Below are 22178 nucleotides of genomic sequence, written 5' to 3'. Positions count from 1 at the left end.
CACTGCTCTAATGGCTTATTTAGATTCTATAATAATAAAATGTATTAGGCTAAATGTATTATTGAGCTAGTTACGAGTCCAGACTGTGCATTCTCACTCAAGGCAGTGATGGAGCCTACGTAAAAGTTCATAATGATGGATATAAATCCAATAATCAATTGTGTGACGAGTGCTGTCTGTCTGCATCAGTCTGATCTGTTCTGTCCTGTGGGACTGTGCGGAGGACAGGAGGGAAGGCTGCTGTCAAGCTACACACACACACACACACACACACACACACACACACACACACACACACACACACACACACACACACACACACACACACACACACACACACACACACACACACACACACACACACACACACACACAACTTCAGACCTGCATTTTTTTCTTAAACAAAAAAACCCAGGATTTCACAAAAAAAGAAACACATGATATTACACTCATTACAGTTTTTGCAAAGATATTCACATTTGCATGCTTTGCGCTTGCAGCATGAGCTATAACCTTCTAAATTAAACGATTATTGCTCTACAAACCTGCAGTTTAAAGGTTATTTTACATCTGGATGCCTGTGATTTGTGATGATTCACAATAGCATATGCGTGCTGACTAACTGGATTAGAGCTTAACACAATATTTGGTAGGATCTAATGTTACACCTTCTGTCAGACATGCTGACATCCACAAGGATTTTACCCAGCATGCAGCAGGAGAGGTTCTGCCACTACAGTTCTCCAGGGAACATAAGTGACCTGATGAGGACATCAAGACAGTGTCTGTTTGTCTGTTTATGCTTTGTCCACCTTGATTTGAGAATGAAAATTTGACTGAGTGAGACGGTCGCTAAAATGAATCTGCAGACAATGAAACAGTTGGATCTATCATGATAATTTATCAAAGTGTTTTTGCTAAAAGAGACTATTTTGTTCGAACAAATAAACCATTGGTATTTCCGGAGTGCCAACATTTCTCTGTGAGAGCAATAAAGCAGGACACACAATGAGCCATTGGGTATGTTTTAGCTAAGAACAGGGCTCTCTCTGGTGGCTGAGTGTGGCTAGTGTTACAGCTCATGCTCTTCACAAATGAGATCCCGGTAAATGTGTTAAAATAGACACTTCAATAAAAAAAAATTAAAAATGTAAAAGTGAATCATAGCTACAGTTTTTTTTAATTGTCCCATGCCAGGTGGAATATGTGAGCGTCTCGGTGTAGCAGTGAGCAGAGCCCTCATAAACTGTAGGTGCAGACTGTTGTGTTGTGGATCCCCCACTGCTTCCTTGATTACAGCCAGTGGTTGCTTTGCAGCAGCCAATTAAAATCAAATACCATTCTCTCACATATTACCAGCATTGTATTTACATGTAGATCAATTCCCTTCAGCTGCGCCATTTTGCATAATGAATGCAAAGGCTTTTGATGTGTTTGCCTGGAAGGAGAGACACGCACCAGGAGGAGCTGCTGAAGGGCTTGCTGTTCTTACCTTATTGCCATGTAATAGTTAGAAGTGTGGGCTGCATTGAGTCTGAATGGTAATAATGTGGTACATGGAAACACATTTGTAGCATTGTTGGTTGTTTTAAAATTCATTAGTGAAGTTATATTTAATTATAATAATTCTTTATTGTGTCATTGTGGTATATTTCTCTGTAAATCAAACCAAAAGGTAAAACCAACGTTTACCTTACAAGGTATCAAACAATTGCAATTTCAACATATTACATATGTTGATTAAGTGATATTAGGTGAGCCATCCCTGTGGCCAATAACACAAACAAGTACATAAATGATTTGACTAATAAATCAGTGGTCAGAGAAATACAAACGTGATGCAGTAACGTTAGTTTCAAGATATGGGCTGTGGGGCTATACAGGCAAGGGCAATAAGGAAGGACAATAATATAATGGAATCACATCACATTCAATTCTTTTGTTCAAATTAACTGTCTCTCTATGTCTCCGTACAACTCTTTGCCTTTTAAAAAGTAGCATGACGTTTGATTTAAAACATGATGCCAGAAATTCTGGTTCACATTTAAAACGAGACAGCAGGAGAGAAATTTACTTAAACTCAAGAGTCTTAAGTGGTTCTGTAAACACAATCCTCTATCACTTACTGATTTTCCTTGTGAATAAAGTTATCTGTACATTTTGCTATGAAACACTTACACATAATCTCCTCATTGTAGTTCAACTTTAGCCACATAAAGGTCTCAGTGATAGATTTATAACCGAGGGCATTGTGAGCACACTTCACACCACAGCCAAGATACGGGCATGTTTACAGTAGTACTTTTGTACTTAAGTGTGACATATGGAAACTGAAACACTCAGGCTCAGCAGCACTTTGCACCCATGATTCAATTTATTTGGCAATTCAGAACAACTTTATGTAGATTGTTGCTAACAAATGCTAGTTCCTGAAAAATAAGAAGCTATTTCTTTGTTTATTTCAATTTATTACTTGTTGAAAAGAACTTGTGTGGAAAATGAAATATAACACCAAGGCGTGAGCAGTTATAAAATCCCACCTGCGTGTGTCTAAAGAAGTGTGTGTTTAGCATTTATCCTAATCTATGTTTCTAATCTGCAACCGAGCTTCTTCTCCAAATTCACCCTGGACAGCAACTGTGATTGGCTGTGTAATCAGCAAAGGTGCCAGTATCACAGATGCTGTCTCTCAACTAATTGCATGAAGGCACTGCAGTGCATAAGGCGCAGGTGCTCATTCTCTTTACAAAGTCACTTTTGCGTGGTGTGTTTCCTTATGAATCCTGCAATTTCTGAGCAAATATTTTCCGAGCTCTTCTTCAGGGGAATTTGACTGCAATTAAAACTATGACAAGGATTAAAAGTAAAACAGAGGATACAGAACTAGGAAATGTGACAGCAAGGCAGTAATACAGCAAAAATTATATTTTATTTATCTGCAAGGCACAGTGAGAGGCAGCTGCTCTCCAGTATCAGGTTCCAATGTGGTTACAGCAGTCAAATCCTAATCTAAATAACCAAAACAGCAGTTCAGTGCATTTCCACTCATACTTCAGCAGATTATTATCCAGTCTTAACAACCTACTCTAATGATATTCATTATACTGACATGGTCACAAAATGATTATTGCACCGTGTCTTTGGTTGAAATTTCTGCAAGATGTTAATGTCAATTGCAATTCTGTTAACTCTCCACCAAAAATTGCTTTGATACAGACAGGACACAGGATGCAGAAAATTAGACAAAAAGCATAAAACAGAAATTTTACTGCATAAACCAGAATTATTCATTTAGAACATGGGAACTTTTGCTCTTCCCCCACTGTCCTCCATCCCTAAAGACAAACTAGTGTACACATCTGGCTCTTGGCCGTGTGCCCATGCCCGCACTTTCAACAGGCAGTGTGGGATTTGAGTCCTGCACACTGTCTTTGTGTATCCTCTGCCTGCTGCGAGCACCAAGCTCCTGACTCATGTTGGTGACGTCCGCTAGCTCTCGCCTTTTGGACAGGGTGGTCACCATGTTCTCCAGTTTGGAGCGGATGGTGGAGTAGTGGTGCTGGCGCTCTTCGGTAAGCTTGTGGAAGCAGTCCTTTAAAGTGGTGTCTGGAGCTGCCTGGGTGGGCAAGACCTGCCTGGAGGATGCAAAGGAGGACGAGGTGTCCTGGTTTGGCCCCGAGCCTGCTGGTGCAAAGAGGCTGAAATGTTGCGCGAGCTGGGGGTCGGTCTGACTGCTGCTGTCCGTTACTGACTGGCTGGTCTGAGTAGAGGCATGACAGGAGACGGTACTGCGGGTCAATATTTCTTTCTCTGCTTGCTGCGCCGCAGAGAAACGCTGAGTTGTGCTACCAGCTAGGATCTCCTCCTTTATGTGCTGCTGCTCCATCCAGTCCCCATTTATGGTGGAGGAGTCAGACATTGGGCTGGCTTTATCAGGATCTGGAGATGAGGGTTCACAGGGAGGCTGCACCGCTAATGTTTGGGGCTTTCGGCTGGGCGTGCTGGTCAGACACACTGGCTCCACAGGCCTCTCTCTAGTCATGTGAGGGGAGGAGTGTTTGACGAGGAGGTGCTCATAGATGCCGCTGCTACGGACACTTGGAGGTCCACGAGTATTTATAGGTAGAGACTGGGCGTAGAGGATACGGAACTCCTCATCAAATTTCTCTGTTATCTGACCAGAAAGCTCAATCAGGTTGCTGCTGTTCAGTTTGCCGTCAGTCCAGTTGAACCTGAACAGGAATGGGATTTAAAAACACGCATGAATGAAAGTAAGCAGCTACATTTATCCAAACCCAGCAAGAAAATTGTCTGACTTTACAGGCTGATACATCTGGGGGGTTGTGCATTTGCATGTTTGCTACCTAATAGCCAGCTAAGACATTTAACTTTATGTAAAATGGTTAGACTCGTACCTGTAGGAACCTGTAGCCACTCTGATTCCGTCAATCAGCATGAACCTCTCATGAACCTCCCCGGTGATCCTTGCACCAGATCTCGTGTAGTAAGTTGTTCCAGTTATGGTTCGCACTCTCATTTGCTGCAAGAATTAAGGACATATTTTAACATGATGTGTTCATGTGCACACAGAGCCACACCCAGCTTAACTGAGCAAACCGCATACCTGAAGGTCATCCAGGCGAACATTGACATTTCTGCACATCTTGAGGAAAGCGGGGGCACATGATTGGTCCAGCAGGATGTAGACAGGGACTTTGCGCTGGGTGCATGCCTCCTGAAGATCCTTAAAGATATCCAGGTCTGTGAGGGAGTCTGTAACTATGGCAATCACCTGCAGTGGAAAATTACAGAGGAAATATAATAGAATTCCTTTTCGGGCTGCAGCCGTGCTCTCCCACATGTAGCACATGATTGTGTTTTCATTATTATCAAATACAAGGCCTTATTCAAACAGAGCTGCGAATCTCTGTCAGACACACTCCCTGTAATGCATGTGCTGATGAGCTTTCTATTGACTGTGGTCTGTTACCATGGCAATTGGTGGTAACGCTTGGTCAGCAAACAAATGACTTTTATACAGGAGACAAGTAGGTGCACTGTAGGGTTTGCTTCCATTTTCCCGAGCTTTGTTTTGCACTGAGATTTATCTTTTTGGCGAGGAGGAACGGAATTTCACATGCTGTGGTAAAGGTTGCGTGTCGAGGATTAGACACGGGTGTTTACATATCTTAGATTTATTGCTTCAAAATGGTGTTATCCACATGCAGCTTTGTCAGGAGTACCCCGCCTTATTTGGATGATAGTGTGTGGATGCTTATTTTTAAGAGACTGCATAAAAACGGTGTTAAAATTCACAGGAATACAGAACCAGGCTGTTCCTTTGAGCTGACCAGCGATTGTGTATGTACACGGTGTGTTGTTACAGCCAGTGGCTTCTTTGTACAATAAAGACTGTGTGCTGGGAGTGGTTTAACATTACAAAAGAACAAACGATCTTACAGTTACACTTAGATTGATATATTTTTCTGAGGTTTCAACTGGTATCCAGCACACTATAGATGTTTTTAGCTCTGCCTTTTAGGTTTAAACCAGCAAGGATCTGCTGTTTTAAAAGAATTTGTAATGATAGAGGGAATGCAAACTTTCATGGAGGGGAGAAAAGCAAGTCGAGGCACATCTGGTACGCAGGTTCTACAGAGGCCTGAAGCCGCAAACAGCCTTCATGCTCTTAATGCTGGATTGTCTCTTTTTCAAAACCAGAGGCTGGACTGACAGCTCCCATCAGGAATATCACAATGAATATTCATGTTCTGCTTTTATTTGTTGTTGTTTTTGTTTTTTTTATCCTTTTAGTCAGTGATTTCTTCTAATCACGATTTCAAAAACCTGAACTTCTAAAATTCAGACTGATCAAGGAAATTCCACAGGGACAATCTAGCATGTATTTTAAGGATGGTGTGAAGAAGATTTGGTTACCCCTCCATAAAAGTTTTATAAAGTGAAAGTATACACACACCGGCTTGTGATGGGAGATAAGGCCTGGGTTATAAAATGTTAAATATTACTTTAATATACAAAATACAGGTTTTGTTTTAAGATAATACACAAATCCATACTGTTATCACTACAACCTTTAGGCCCAGGAAATATTGTATAGGAGACTGTTACACAAGAATACTGCAATGTAAAAATAATGCTGGATTAAAAATTTGATTAAAAAAAAAGACAATACAATATGTCCTTTAGGAACATCAAATTGAGATAAAAACTACTAAAAATACACAAAGCAGTGTTTGCAACACAAAAAAAAGTAAGTGATAGTTATTTGTGGCGCGCGCGCGCGCGCGTGTGTGTGTGTGTGTGTGTGTGTGTGTGTGTGTGTGTGTGTGTGTGTACCTCTCTGGAACTTTTAATCATGCGCCTTGCAGCCTCCTTGCAGCTGTAAATGCATTCACCGTAGCTGGGTTGGAAGTGCGCCACGGCCCGTGTGACTCCCCGGTAGGAGCCCGCGGTGAAGGCGGGCCACCCGATCTCCAGCAGTGGCGGCTCCACGTCTGACACCTCGGGGAAATACGTAACCGAGGAGCAGTCCAGGGAAGTGCAGCTGATCGACTTCTCCAGCGCCAGGTCCTCCCCGTGGAGCGATACGCACCGCGGGGGCACGGCGGCACTCCTGATCCGCTGGATCTCATCGTCGGACAGAAAGTTAGGAATCCTCTCTCTCCTGAGGAAGTCCAGAAAGTCATCGTGCCCTCCAGACAGCAGTTGCTCCAGGGCTAGCCGGTGCCTCTCGTCGTACACCTCCTGCAGGTTCAGGTCGTCAGCCCCGGTGCGTTTTGGACCCAACCTCAGCGGTGAGTCGTCCAGGCACTGCGACAGGGCCATTGATGTGACTCTTGCTTCACTTTACCGCCAACACACACCTCTGTGCCGCAGCGGGCAGGTAACTTTTGACCTGTACAGGGGGGAAAATTCGTATTTTGTTGTTTCCCTCCGTTCCTGTCCTTCGCGGATCTGTATTGGCTGTCGGGCGGTTGTTAAACCAGAATGGCGTTTCTGGGTTCGTCGATTCGGCTGTCAGTCTCATGAGAAGCCAGTCTCATTGGCTCATTTGGAGGAAAACAAGCCTCCTGTGCATCCCACGGTACATCCCTCTGCCCTGCCCTGATCCGGTTCCACCGCACAGAGCAGAAAAAAGTAGGAGCTCTCACTCCGACTGTGCTATCGCAGACATTATCATTCCATGTGCTCTCCATCTGGTACTGTACAAACGAACACACGATCTCTTTTAATAACTGTTTCTGGCATTTTCACGTGAGATGAAGATAAACACAAGCACGTTTCTCCACCTGCTCCCTTGCACTCACAAAGTTTGCAGTGAGGAGGAACAGCACTTTTCTTTATGACCTCTGAGCCTGAGCTCATCAGTGTTTACATGCATGAAGCCAATAGCTCATCAGATATTTTGTTTGTTCACAAAAAATAATGAAGCATAGTTACTTTTTTAGTGTGAACTGCTCTAGTAGGGTGAAGTGGGGGCCTGATACAGAGGGCCAAATTGGAAGATCACTGGGGGCTCGAAGGCTGCGCAGAATATTTGGTCAATTAATGTCCACAAATATCTTTTAATATAAATACATATATATTACTACATGAAACAAGCTGATCACAAGCATTCCTTTTATGGCATCAATGTCAGACCGCAAAATACAAAATTAACTATAAAACAGTTTGAGTTTGTTTATGATTTATTATATTATCAAATTCCAGACAGGCATCTTCTTGTGGGCCATTGCAAATTTTAAACAGGCCGTATCCAGCCCACAGACCTGAGTTTGAATAGCCTTGCCCTAAACTCTTTAAAAAAACACACACACACACACACACACACACACACACACACACACACACACACACACAAATGCAAATACCATATAGTGAGGGTCATTCCAGGTCAGCATACTTCCTTTTAATCTTAATACTTTCAGATCATGCACAATTACACGTCTCATGCCTGCAAACCGGAACCTGGCTTGGGTTTTTGTTTTACTATTGGGTGACTCATCTTCCTGAAAGATAATCTTTGTTCTTCCTGACTGTACACAACTACAGGCAATGTTTGAACCTGGAGCAGGACAAACTGGGAGGGGACAGCGAATTCATGTTCAGCAAATACTGGAGGCATTTATTGACCCTATGTAACAGATGTTGACTTTTACATTTACGTTGCATGTGGGCCTCCAGCTATATTTCCCCCACTTGTTACACAGTGTACACGTGTCTAAATCTGTTGCATTACTATAGTAGAGTCGCATATTTTTAAGTACATATATAGGCTCATTTATACGTATGGCTCAGTGGCTTTAGAGTGACCTTAACGTTGCCTAATTTATGTTGCCTACTATTACTATATATATATATATATGTATATATATATATAGCCTACTGTAAGATTCTGCTTACATTATTGATGTGACGGGTGTTTTCTGAATAACGTTTTTTTTTTATTTTAAAATTGTATTGTTTATCTAATCCATAGTTATTGTCTTTTTGTATTCTTTTTCTAATAGACCTTCATTCTAAACTTGCTTCTGTCTGTTTTGGGCCTCTGCGTCTTTCTCTGTTCGCTTTTACACACAGGAGGCCAACAAGGTCACGGGGGTCACAGCCATACCTAACCCAATTCTACACGAAAACGCATTAACTATATTTTATAATTTGTTTCGAGGAAAACGTCCTATTGTGTCCACGTATAAAAACGGATAGGAACAACTGGTACTAGTATTATTATCTGCGTAAATTGGTCTACCATTGTTACGCGTGTGCGTAAATGTCTATTTTGAGCCGGTAGGCTAATAGGCTTGTGCTTTAAATGACAATTCCCACAACGATTAATATTCATAGTAGCCCATCAAGAGATTTTTTTTTTCTAAGGACGACAGCCTTCTATTGAAAAAGCGTGTGACCTAATTAACGGGACCTTTCGGGTGATGCAGCTCAGTGAAACGGCAGATCACCGAACTCCTGTCAAATTCCAAATGTACACAATACAATCCATCTGATCATGCAGCCTGCACCGCAGCGCTATTGTAACTATGTATAGTCTGCTGGTGTACTTCCTACCCCTATAACGATGTACCCAAATGTGCACTGGGCTCAGTATACGTACCCTCCTCCCCCCCTTCCACGAGCACACACACAGGCACACACACATCCCCATCTCATCCCCGCCCCTCTCCAAAATTTTAGATGAAAGGGCTTTTGGATTTTGGATGACGCTCCGTATCACGTGTTCATAGGAAATACACTCGCTATAATTTTTTTTTTGGAGCTGCCTCGTCCTGCACCGCCGACCATAGTTGTTTTGCCGTCTTCATAGAGTGTAGCGGAGGGGTGGAAAGGTAATGTAATGTACCTTGCCGTGGTCACTGACGGGTTCACGCCAGTTCACCGGGTTCACTTGAGGAGAGCTCCCACCCCCTGCTCGCCTCCTCTTCTACTCAAAGCGCAACGATCGGAGCTAATCCAATATTATTCATTTATATATTAATGTCGGATTCCATTTTTTCCCGCCGGCTGCTGAGGTAAGGACACATATACTCTGCCAAAACACGAATACGCCACATTATTGGCGAGGTGCGATCTCCAAAGTTGTTTACTGAAATTATGTCTCGCTATTGAATATTGAATTTTCATCTGGTGCTGTAGTGAAGGCAGTTTATATGAAGTCGCCTATGTATAAAATGGCGACAGTAGGTGGAGGAGGGGGGTGGAGGATTTTTGGGAATATTCATAGGTTATATAGAGTGCCAGATCGTCTTTGGCAAGTCGGCTCCGAGGCAGTGTGTTGCCCCACAGCCTTGTGAATGGAGTGAAACGGGTTAACTCGTCAGTTTGTTACAGTTACAAGAACAGATCCTCCGTCTGGCTGAATTTGCGCTCCTTCTCGCGCTATACAATGTGGCGTATCTGCTTATTTTTATTGCACAACGCGCTGTATTTCTCCACTGTGCAGTGAGTGTGAGCGCTTTTAGTTGTGAAAGACTTCTGAACACAGTGCTATAGCAGGCATATCGACTGATACAAAAAGCCTCCGAGTTCATAGATGTTCAAACTGTACGCCAAGTATACATTTTCATTTATTGATCGCTCATTCTCAACACATTTCTTTCTCTTGCCAGAGCAGAAAGGTAGGCCTGTACCTCAGTGTACAGGACTCCTTTTCTTTCATTTCCTTCTCTTCCTCCTACCAACATGTGCTGCTGCCCTACACACACACACACACACACAAACACACACTCACGCATATACAGTACAGCAAGCTGGGCTGCTCAATTCAGGCACAGGCAGATATTTTGAAAACTGTGAATTACCGATGAGGATTCGTGTTAATATAACATCAGTTCCTGTTGGTCACATTTTCTATCTGTACATAAATATTGACCCTGCTTTCAATGCCATGTGTCTCTCTCTGCCTTCAGGGGAGGGACGTCTATGCTGACTAATGTTGCCTCTGTGAATCATGTGTGGGTCCAGTGTCCATAACACACAGACAACCCCAAATTATTCAAGCAGGCAGCTAGACAAGCATGATTCACCGGCAATTTTTGGAATGAGTTTTAATTATTTAACCATGTAAGCTTGTTACATATAATGTAGGTCATGGAAATGACTGCACAACTCTTCTGCCATTGAGGTTTTCCTGAGAACCAGGACAGTGTTTTGGACAGTGGAGAGTGACTCCCAAGTGTGGAGTACAGTCCAGTCTCCAGTGAACATTTCTGCACTCCCATAGTTAATTTGCAGGCGTGTGTGATGACTGGCAAAACAAAGGTAAATGAGCTCTTGCTGTGCAGCTCCGGCAGACCGGGTTTAGCTTGGCCCGGTGAGTTCAGTGTGTGTGGAGGTTTTCACTCCAGCAGGACGCTTACACTGGGGGAATGTCAATTCCCTTTTGTGGATCCCTGGGAACGGTCTTCCATCTCTCTTCTCGGAACTGCTCTAATGAGGCCAGGCATATTGCCTTTCATCCCGCACTCCCTGCAATTAGGCACAGCTCATAGTTTTCGTTATGGCCACAGCAGAGTGTTTGTATACACAGACACAATGTCGTGGGCCAAGAGTGCCCACTCCCCTCTGAAAAACAGCATCTCTGCCCCTTGCCATCACTCATATAGCTGGAATACTGTACTTTTCCGGACTCTGTGTTCTGATTCTAACAGCAGTCGCTGTAGATGTTGCGCTTGTGTGTGTTTTCCACAGCTCAAAATGAATCCCGTGCCAGAGAATACCAAGGAAGGTCATATGGTCATGATTTGCAGATTTAGCTGACATGGAGTGTAAAACATTCCACGAGTTCAGAGAAGAAAATCAACTATCTAATGCCAACCAGATCTATTTTCCAGCCGTTTTTATACAAACAGGCTTTCATGAACGCGGCATACCCCGTGATCCTCACAGTAAATTCTCCGAAACACAAAGCATTCTATACAGGTTCACTTTTATTTGGGTCTTTCATCCTTTTTGGTATTGCTTTTGTCACCGGAGCAATGCCGTATCGAAGCCCAGAGCGCTCAAAAGCCTCACTAAAACAGCATGTTTGCACAGTTCCAACCAAAAGAAACATCCGCGCACTGATGGGGGGGGGGGGAACCTTGGGGCTAGTGAGGGAAAGAGCCCCTGCCACTTTCTCTGTCCCATGCAAGAAAGAGGTTTGGTCAGCAGGAGCTGGCGTTTGCTAGGCTTTGGCAGTTTGAAGAGGCTGTGATGTCAGCCATTTTAGGATGGACAGTACAATGTGCGGTATGCCGCCATCTTTCTTCTTTCTCTTCTTAAATTGCCAAATGAATGCCTGTAGTCTTGGCTACAGAACTGAAGAAGTTATTCATCAAAAGTGGTGTAAAAGGATGCATGACTCAGACTTTTTTTTCCCTCTGCGAACCATGGTTTGTTTGTCTGTCATTCATCTGGGCCACAGATAGAAGAGTTGGGGGAACAATGTAAGATTTCCTCAGTGAGTGCTCGTAGTAACACAAAACAGGGCCATCCAACAAAGATGCTCAGATTGCAGAACGTATACTGTACCGCCTCAGTCTCTCAGGCCTGTGCACAGATTTAGTAAGACAATAACACTGACATGAGGTCATTTGTAGCCTGTTCAGCTGCACTATTTCTTTCATCAGCCCATCATACTCATAAGAACAGAGCAGCAGAGATTTTTACGCAGCTACATGATTGAGAAAGAGAAAGGCAAAGTTATTGTTGCAGACCTCACCCAAAGTTATCTGAAAGAGACTTGAACCATGAATGGACTTTTCAAAGATGGCTGGCAGGGCATGTGGATTAAGTTTGTCCTGCACCGGATGCAGCCCCAGGAATTCAGTGTGTATGTGTGTGTGTCTTGAGGTTGGTGGGTGTGGGCGAGGGACTCTGCTGTGTGTGTATCGTGGTGGGCAAGGGGAAGAGAGGGGTTGCCATGGCGATGTTAACACATGAGTGGCACCACCGACTGGTCTCCCAGTGGACGAGGCTGCAGTCGTGGAGGTAAGGGGTGTGTGTGTGTGTGTGTGTGTGTGTGTGTGTGTGTGTGTGTGTGTGTGTGTGTGTGTGTGTGTGTGCGTGCGTGCGCGCGTGTGTGTGTGTGTGTGTGCGCGTGTGTGTGTGATGAGAAGGACGCAGATGAGCTGGTTGGCAACACCTGCGTCTCAGACATTCAGACACTAATACGCACATAAACACACCCATGTAAAGGAAATAATAAGAGCCCACAATGGAGACAGAGACTACACACTGAAACCTCTGCATGTCTTCAGCTGGACAGGTGGTGAAGACGCTGTGGACTTGATCTCCGTATTAGCATTGTGCTAATGACCCTGATGACTATGAATTGTTTTTCAGCACACGTAACGCTGGGGCTCGACACTTATTCATGCCGAAAAGCAGACAGTGCCACTCACGCTCAAAGATGTCCCCAACTAAAACCTGTCCACCTTTACTGTCAAAAGAAACCCCACAATGGCCCATACTGATGGACACAGGAGACACGGACGGAAGCAGAACAATTCAACAGTCAGCCGTCTAAAGGCTCCCAGCACTGGATCACGTTTCCCTTATAAATGAGGCGCCATTGTTCCCAATCTCTTCTCTGTGCAAGACAGTAATTGCTCTCTGTCTCTGGCTTATATTTGGGTGTCCAGCTGATCCACTCACATGACGTTAATCTATTTAATGGACATTTGGCAGAAAATGTTCCCACTAAACAGGTTTTTTTGATCATTCAAATGTATCTGTCAGGAGTTCCCCCTCTCTCTCTCTGCCCCAACCCCCAGCGGACGGCGGGTCAGTCTTCCGGGCAGGTTTTTGAAGCAGGCTCCTGAGAAGACAGTGGCAGATCACTGTCACAGCAAATTACACACAAAACAAATGTTGTCATAAGTGAGAGAATTTATGCTTCTTTTTTTTTTTTTTTTTTTTTTTAGCTCTTCTGCGGCTGTCACACCAAGAGACTCCTTGCCAGTTATTCAGTTCAAAGAGAAAGATTTTCAGAACGGTGCAGGTGCTAAATGTTGTGGAGGTGAGGCGGGAGTGTGTGAGGAAAGTGTGCGTATGTGCGGAGATGTGTGCCTACGAGGTGTCAGCGGGGAGGAATATTGAAACAGCACAGGCTGTCATCATCATCAGTCATCCTCTCACTTCACTCCCAAATGTCTGAGTTTTGCCTTCCTTTGTCCTTCTTCCTCCTTCAGCCTTCACATTGTCATTCATGTGACAGGCTGCACAACAAAAAAAACACCAATCTCTGTTTGTTAATGTCAACTGTAGGTGACCCGACAATCTGGGAGTGTCTGAATCAGTGGACTGTTTTGAATTAAATTTTAATGTCTAGCAGCCACTTTGCAGCCTCGCCTCCCTTTTACGCTGGTAGCAGCTCGCTGTAGATTGGGCATGTTTTTCGTGTTGTAATATTGTAATTACTGCAGCAGTTTATGAGGTGATGAAAGGCGATACCTGCTGCTTTCTTTCAACTGGTTTGCTGAAATGGAAGCAGCACACCCATCTGTTTGCCTTTTAAAAGTATAGGGAGTATAATTGAATATTAATGAGATGTAAATATACTATTGTTATGGAAATTACAGTGTAAGGGCGCATAAGGGAAGCCCTCCTGTAAATCTTAAAGCTGCTATTAAATCAGGCGGAACGTATAAACCCCATCAGAATTTAAACCTAGCATAATCCCATTTGTTTTGAAACGCTTGTTTTTGAAAAGTTGAATGGCTCAAACGTGGTTTTAGTCCAGTGAACAAGGCCTCTCTGCTTACGCTGAGCGTGGGTGTTCAGAGAGCACGTCTGAGAGCTCTGCCACTTTCCCTTCGCTTCAGATACGACTCCCCTGGTCCGCCGAGATGAAAAGAGTTTCCTCCCCCCTGTGCCCACGGAGCCAGTGCCAGTGCGAGGACATACGACACACTGGGGACAGGGATCGTCTGAGCGTTGTCTATCTCGCCGCTGAAACACAAGGCCAGGCTTTTCAGGGCGAACCATTCAATGGCTCCCTGTCTGGGAAGCTCTTGTCTTGTGTCTGATCGCACGTCTCCCTCGCCAGATAAAGCAGCCCATTCTTTTGATAGGTGACCTGATTCTTTATGTAACCTTTCCCAACTTTTGGCTTGTCTTGGGTTTTCTCATGCAGGAAGTGCAGTGTTTTTTCGAGGGGAGGGGGAGCTTCTGTACTAGGCCAGCGACTGTCTCGTCACAGACCCGGGTCCCCTGTGGAGGCTGCGACACCAGTCACAGCTCACAGCCGTGACCAAATCACCTGCTCCATCACTTCATTTTTGAAAACATTCTGACATGTAGTGTGCTGTCTGTTGGACAAACAAAATCCTTACTTCAGTACGGTCACACTGAGCCAACACAGATTTTTCACAAAAGTTCTATAGCATCGTGACATCTCTCCCACAGATGTTTCAGATGTGCAAGACCGCATCCCTCTGTTGCGTGAAAGCAGACTTCTAAATCCCTTGTTCAGTGGAACAAACTCAATGAACGCCGTGTCCTCACCAGGGGTTAATCGAGTGCGCCGTCAGAGGATATCATGACCTCTCTGCCGGCAAAACATACAGCACATGCCTGCGTCTGGATGCAGTGAACCGGGATTACTGCATAAGATGCCGGTGACCTAGTTTTTTTGTTGTTTTGTTTTGTTTTGTTTTAGCTTTTTTTCTCTCCGTCAGTAGAAATGAAAAAGAGGTAGTTACAGAGCGGACGTCACAGTCTGTCTGGGATCAGTGTGTGCTGTTGGGCAGTCATTTGAGGGTTTTAATTCTGGAACAGGTTCATCTTTTATTTACCATCCAGCCGGCAATGGTGAACATGCACGTGGATGCAGTAAAATGCAAGTCTGTGAAAGGGCTTTTCAGTGTGAATAAACACAGTTTGACAATAAAAAAGAAAAGAAAAATAATCTTTTGAAAGTATGTGAAATGGTTTTCTTTGTGACTGTAGTACACAGTGTTGAGGTATGCGGGATTTCAACAGAAAGCAGGTTTGGGGCGGTGTGTTAGTTGAATTTCTGCAGCTGATGTTTTTTCTCGGGTTGCGGGAGAAGAAGGTGAAGCCTGAGTGGTTTGGATAGACGGCAGTAGCATGAAACTATAGTTTTCAGCAGCATGTCACACATCGGTGCTTCTCTACTCTCAGAGAAGAAGACTAGAGTGATATACAGAGGCTGTGTGTGTGTGTGTGTGTGTGTGTGTGTGTGTGTGTGTGTGTGTGTGTGTGTGTGTGTGTGTGTGTGTGTGTGTGTGTGTGTGTGTGTGTGTGGCAAAAGTTCAAGCACAGGGCAGAGGCTGCAGAGCTACGTCTCCTTTTTTATGTTTTTTCTCATTCGTTTGAAAAGTTTTGATCTTTTGCAGTGTTAAAATGCAAAAAACTAACAATACCAACAGCATTGCAAATGAAACAATGCCTGTAATGCTTCCTTTGTCCTGTCCAACAAACTTTGTCAAATATTTGTGGCTCTCTGAGAGACCAGAGGCATGTTTTGTAATAATGCGGAGAAGACAAAGCAGATATGTTGAAGACTGCAGTGAGAATCCAGATCCATCCTTGTGACTGGAGCGTTTGAGGAATAGAAAGCCCGTGGAAGTGGTTTGCTAATGGATTTGTGCACCCAGTGATCTGTGTATTGTCTTTGTATGCATGCATGCATCGCCATGCTCCTGGCTGAAACAAATGTAGGATGAGATGGATTGAGTTGGCAGCTTGTATATGCCTTCAGATGTGTTTGTAATAACCATATGAGAATATTTTATGTCCTTAACAGTGCTGCTGTCAGCCGGCTGCTGTCTCTCTCTCTCTCTCTCTCTCTCACACACACACACACACACACACACACACACACACACACACACACACACACACACACACACACACACACACACACACACACACACACACACACCAGACACACTAGTGCCTAATTTCCATCCTAACACTACATTATGTCGGGTATATTGTAACGTACAGTGTAAACCTTATGGCTCACATCCAAGCGTGGCAGTAAAATATAATTTAACCTTCCCATGTCTGCTTTCCAATATCAAACCAAAGACAAGTAGGGCAGGACATTTTAAATAAATATAATTCTACCTAAAAAAAAAATCCACATCATTCAAAATATTCTCACCTATACTCAAACACAAAGAGAACTAAATATAGTATTTATGCCAGACACAAACCTGTAAGGTTAGATACATTCAGCACTATCAATTTGTAGCAAAGTGTATTCCACTCAATAGGTGATAAAATCCCCAGGGTGGTCTGTGGACAACACTAATTTAGCAATATTAACCCTCTCCTGGAGGGAGGCAGCAAAGATCTCGGGAATGATTCAAACCCAGCGCATCGTATTTACATGATGTTAGCTGTAACTTTAAGTCTTTTGTGTGGAGCAGCATTTTTATGACATGTTTTGTTAGTATGAATTAAGCTTTACAGAGAATAATTCTACGGTCACATACCATGAGAGGAGCCAATCCTATGGCAGCAGTGGAAAAAAACAAATATCACAGAGATTAGACTGTCGTTTCTGGCTTTGTCAGTTGTTGCAGTCTTTTTTTTCCCCGGAATTCATAAAAAGTGACAGCTAGACAGAAGCCTGTAAATCCAAGCAAACAACCCGAACACACCGACAGGCGGCCTTTATTGAAGGAGTGTGTGTGTGTGTGTGTGTGTGTGTGTGTGTGTGTGTGTGTGTGTGTGTGTGTGTGTGTGTGTGTGTGTGTGTGTGTGTGTGTGTTAATCACTGGAATGTTTTTTTTCTACTTAGATTCCTTTGATTTACTTAATGGAAAATATTTTTTTTGCATTTAGGCAATCAGCATAATGTCATTTTAAAATATGAAAAATAATCTTGTGCACAAACTTTTAAGCAGTGTCTAAAGTGAGCGAGATTCACGTTATGTCTTTCTGTACAGTAATTTAATGTGACCTTCCTTTTTGATTATGAGCATAATGTGTTTGTTTTTTTTTGTTTGTTTGTTTTTTTTTAAACAGCCTCAGGTTCTTTTACTTTGGTGCTGTAATTGCTGATAAATACTACCTACACTTATCACACTGTATTTCCACCTACACATATTATCCTGTGTGGGGCTACTTGCTTCCTCTGAATCCTGCTCACTGCAATATGTCATGTATAAATATTTCATGCTTTTAGTTTGAAAACAGACTATGAATCTGCCTTTCATATATGCCAGCTTTTTATTATCATCATCATGATCATTATGTCATCTGCATGATCATGTTGAATAATTAATTCGCTCTTTCTCACATTTTTTTCCATCTGACTGCCATTTCTTATCCTGTAATTCTCATGTTAGAAATGGGCTGAAAGAGTCACACGTCTCTCTTTTTTTGCACTCATTCCTCACAGGTTCCCCGGGAGCTGCTAAACTTGTCCATGTGACAGGACTCCTAAAGTGGCAGAAGGCATGAAGCAACACTGTGACATCATAGTGGCTGGTCCATGACACTAAGCTCCATTCAACCCTCTCCACTATCCACCCGCCCTCTGTTGTCATCACACCGGACAACCAATCACTCACTCTCCCATTTACACAAAGCTGCACTATGGCCAGCAAGAGGAAATCCACTGTACCCTGCATGATACCATCCAAATCCAAACATGTGCGTGAGGAAATCATTCTGGGCTCGCTACCAGAACTCCTACCAACAATCCCAGAAGACAGCATACTCAGCATCTCTGGACAAGAGTCTGGCCATTTCTCTCACAGCTCCTCCAAATCCGAAAGTGGCAGCGAGATGCAGAAAGGAGGTACATACAGCTGTCTGACTTGCCATTTTGAGTCCAGAGACCTTAACTACTTTTTGGATCACATGCACAACTGCCACTTAGACTTCAGGGCCCAGCCCACTTTCTACTGCCTGAACTGTGGGGTGTCAGTCGTTCGCTTTGAGGCTCTTGCACTGCATAATGCCAACGCCCACCCTAAGATAATGGAGGGCTTGGTGACCGCCTCTCTAACTGTCAACAAGAGGGATGGAGTAACAACTGTGGAGCAAAGCCTCTTTACGGACAGCGGTGACGACTACAGGGAATCTGGGATCTCCCTCACCAAAACACCAATTGCAAAGATGATGAAAGCCAAGGGAGAACACAAAAAGATTGTGGTTTCTCACACCGTGGAGGTACGGAAGATAGACACTGGAAAGGATGTAGACTCCAGCATGCTGACAAATGTGCCTGAACTCCAAAACGGGGCTCTCAGCGTTTCTGGTGCCCCAGCTATGCCGAGGAACACTGTCGCTCATATGATTACGAAGACCGTGTCCAACCAAGTCTTTCACCAGCACACTCCCTCCCTTTACTCTCCCCCCTCCTGTGATTCCATTAAAGACCTTCCAAAGGTGATGATCCCTCTCAGCAGCATCCCCACCTACAATGCCGCCATGGACACCAGCAGCTTTCTCAAGACATCTTTTGGCAAGTTCCCTTACCCGACCAAAGCCGAGCTCTGCTACCTAACGGTGGTTTCGGAGTTCCCAGAAGAGCAGATTAAACTGTGGTTTACTGCCCAAAGGCTCAAGCAGGGCATAAGCTGGTCTCCTGAAGAGATTGAAGAGGCCAGAAGGAAGATGTTCAACACCGTGTTCCAAGGTGGAGCACCCCAAAAGCAACCTACTACGCAACGGCACGTCAATCACGTCGTAACCCACCACACTGTCACTGCCCATCCAGGCTCAAAAGGACCAAACTTTCCGATGGCCAAAGTTCCATATGGCAGTATAAAAACCAGGCCTGTCGGAGTCTTAGCCACACAGGCCAGCATGTCAACCAACCCCCATGTCACCAGGGTGTCGTATTCTACTCCAATCCTCCCCCCAAAGTTTCCGTCTGTAGTCAGAACAACACAGGTACTGACCAAGAATCCTGAAACCACTGTGGAGCCGGACAAGAGCAATGGCCTGGACATGGCTGGAAGCAGCGGTTGTGTCAGTAGCACCAGCAGCAGTCGAAACAGCAGCAGCAGCAGCAGTTGCAGTAGTAGCAGCAGCATCAGCAGCTATTCCAGCATTAGTAACGGTGTTGAGACCATCACCAGGAAACCGGTGCATAACAGCAGCCCAACCAACAGCATTGCCATTTGCTCTGCCAACATTAGCAATAATGATGAGCACTGTGTCGCTGACACCAACGGCAAACCAAATGTCAGAAGCGACAGTTTACCGATCGAATTGGACGTTTCAAACAGTACCAAGGGTCAAGTGATCATCGAAAACACCAGCAAATCCAACGCCACCTGTAACAATCACAACAGCAGCATCATTAGTGCACAAGAGCCGGCCGATGCCGCAAAGCCCAACAATGAACACAACAATTACATTCACAAGACCAACAACAGCAGTATTAGCAGTGACTACCCCAGTGCTACTTGTAATGACAGTGTCCCTAACCTGAATCATGCCAGCAAATCCCCAAACGAAAGCACCAGCACCACTGTCATTACAAAAAGCAGCTCATTCATTTTAGATGAGGGTAAATGCAACAAAGACCTTCCCATAAAAGGCATGTCAATCTTACAGCAGCTCATTAAGGAGGAGGACCCATTTGCGGGAGACAGAAGCTGCCCACAGCTCAAAGTTGACCCCATCAAGATCAACTTCAAGAGGCTCATGATGAATGAACCAGAGACTATGTCGGAGATTGTACATCAAGACCACAAGTCTGAGACGGCCGAAGTGTCTGCTTGTCAGCCGTCTTTCTCACCCCCCTGGGGCAACAAGACCCCGCAGCAGCTGCACATCCTTCGGCAGGTTTACTCCAACACCCGCTGGCCCAGCAGTCAGCAGTACGAGGAGTTGAGCGTCCAGACAGGCCTTCCCAAGTCAGAGGTAGTGCGCTGGTTCAGTGACAGCCGGTACAGCCACAAGAACGGGCAGCTGAAGTGGTTGGAGACCTATCAACGACCGCCCACAGAGACAGAGAACACGAGGGGCCACGCAGACCCCAAAGCCGAGTTGCCGAAGGACCCTCCAGTGACCCAAAAGCAACTCGTCAAGGAAGACATGAAAAAGCACCTTGAAGCAGAAGCAAGACTGAACTCAGGGCAGCGGGTCGCGTGGCAGGATTCATACTCACCGCTGCTGGGTCTGATGGGGTCCGAGGGAAGCTGCGAGCGAGGCCGAGCAGAGGAGCCAGCGCAGCCGGGAGTCTTACCGGATCCCTGGTCAGAGAGAGCGGAGGACCACCAGCAGCCAGTGGCTAGTCAGTCACTCATTGAACAACAGACTGATGCCAATCAGGCCAGGTACTCGAGCCCTAACAATCCATTTACAAACTACTGAAGTAAGATACGCTGTTCATTCACAGTGCCTTGTAATACTTTACAAGCGTAGTGCTATTTATCAATCAAGAGCAAAAACCATGTAAGCCAGGTGGAGTGATGAAAGCATGACAGCTTGTTGTTTTTAGAGGCTGCTGCATGATGTACAGTAAAAAGGAAGCGAGAGAAGCGTGTACAGGTACTCATGCTGAGTAGCTTCTTCAGGCAATCAAAGGTCTGTGTTTAAGAAGCTATTTTTAGATAAGTAGGAGTCTGGGCCGCTGAATTATAGATTAAGAGCGCATGCTAATATATGTGAATAAACCATGACAATTGTCCTTGGTGAGATGGATTTCAGAGAGACAAGTTAACCAGTGCACAGGCATCTTTGTACAATGCTCCCTCCTAAAAAGTATCCTCGCTGACAGTACAATACAAACAGAACTTTGCAATCGCATCCTCATGATTTGTGCATGTTGTGTTTGCCTGTTTGTGTGCGTGTGTTGCTGATAGGGATCGCCTGAGGATGGAGCTGCTGGAGGTGTGATGGAGCAGGCCCAACCTCAGCAGAGGAACACGATGTTTAAAGGCTGGCTTGCTCCTCTGGCCGTAGTCTAAAAAAAAATAAAAATAAAAATAAAAAAAAAAAGAGTGTTCATAATGACAGCAGATGTGATTGTAGCTGGACCGTTGGACTCTGACTGTAACTGTGAATACCCCCCACCCCGCCTCCTCCTCCTCCTCCTCCTCGTCCTCCTCCTCCGCCTCCTCCTCCTCCTCCTCTTCTTCCATCTGCCATCACTTCCTGCCATCGTCAAAAGAAAGAACTTCTCACCTTTGAGTCCTGTGATGTTTAAGCCTTTCATGCTTCTTTGTGGTTGTGTGGGGAGGGTGCACAATGAGGTCAGTACGAAGGATCAAAGAAAAGAACGAGAAAAGACGCACACTGACTGGAAAACTGACTTGAATGAGCGAAGATAGGGTAGGATAGGGCCGAGAGATATTGTTTTGGGGTCAGAGGGAGAAATATATATATATGATTGAAACTGCACTATAAAAGAGGGTTTGTACTGACTGGACAAACAAAAGATGTGTCAAGGAAATGTTATTGTTGGCTTTGTGATATTTTTTACTTTTTTAGCAACCAGTACTTCAGCACTGCCTTGAATTTTACTTTTTCCGTTATTTGGTTTTTCAATCCTATTTACTCTTCTATAGTCACTGTAAGTCCAGATGCAATCAGACATGTTTTATTTAGATCTGTATAAATGTTGGTGATCACTTTGCAGTTCAGCTACACGCAAGAGACTATATACAATGCACTAATGAAGACAGCAATGCTAAAAAAAAAAAATCACACTGCGCCACAGTAAA

General features: G+C 44.4%; 2 protein-coding genes across 3 annotated transcripts; one reads left to right on the top strand and one right to left on the bottom strand.

The window, feature by feature from the left end:
- Positions 1-2910: 2910 nt before the first annotated feature.
- On the bottom strand, positions 2911-6985 carry fam83d (family with sequence similarity 83 member D). Its single transcript, XM_069713809.1, has 4 exons — positions 6358-6985; positions 4625-4792; positions 4416-4540; positions 2911-4232 (listed from the first exon to the last, which is right to left on the bottom strand). The coding sequence occupies exons 1-4, from the start codon at positions 6844-6846 to the stop codon at positions 3347-3349; spliced, it is 1668 nt and encodes a 555-aa protein (XP_069569910.1). The 5' UTR covers positions 6847-6985; the 3' UTR covers positions 2911-3346.
- zhx3a (zinc fingers and homeoboxes 3a) lies at positions 6723-21453 on the top strand. Of its 2 annotated transcripts, none has more exons than XM_069713786.1 (3): positions 6723-6815; positions 17894-20789; positions 21318-21453. In XM_069713786.1, exons 2-3 carry the CDS (start codon positions 18091-18093, stop codon positions 21349-21351), a joined length of 2733 nt encoding a protein of 910 aa, XP_069569887.1. In that variant the 5' UTR covers positions 6723-6815; positions 17894-18090; the 3' UTR covers positions 21352-21453. The 2 variants fall into 2 exon arrangements, with proteins under 2 accessions (XP_069569887.1, XP_069569878.1); XM_069713777.1 differs by lacking the exon at positions 6723-6815 and adding an exon at positions 9230-9545.
- The last annotated feature ends 725 nt before the right edge of the window (positions 21454-22178 follow it).

This window comes from Brachyistius frenatus, unplaced genomic scaffold, assembly GCF_029030835.1.
Source record: "Brachyistius frenatus isolate BFR_SWC_R1_liver_20210118 unplaced genomic scaffold, ASM2903083v1 Contig_4, whole genome shotgun sequence".
Taxonomy (NCBI): domain Eukaryota; kingdom Metazoa; phylum Chordata; class Actinopteri; family Embiotocidae; genus Brachyistius; species Brachyistius frenatus.
This window is presented reverse-complemented; position numbering and strand designations above follow the sequence as displayed.

Bases quoted from the DNA above. Each gene is read 5' to 3' on its own strand.
- fam83d (XM_069713809.1), bottom strand. From the start codon at position 6,846: ATGGCCCTGTCGCAGTGCCTGGACGACTCACCGCTGAGGTTGGGTCCA. The intron at 4,541-4,624 runs GTATGCGGTTTG...TAATTCTTGCAG, and splicing joins TTCGCCTGGATGACCTTCAG to CAAATGAGAGTGCGAACCAT. The intron at 4,233-4,415 runs GTACGAGTCTAA...ATTCCTGTTCAG, and splicing joins GTGGCTACAGGTTCCTACAG to GTTCAACTGGACTGACGGCA.
- zhx3a (XM_069713786.1), top strand. From the start codon at position 18,091: ATGGCCAGCAAGAGGAAATCCACTGTACCCTGCATGATACCATCCAAA. The intron at 20,790-21,317 runs GTACTCGAGCCC...TGTTGCTGATAG, and splicing joins ACTGATGCCAATCAGGCCAG to GGATCGCCTGAGGATGGAGC.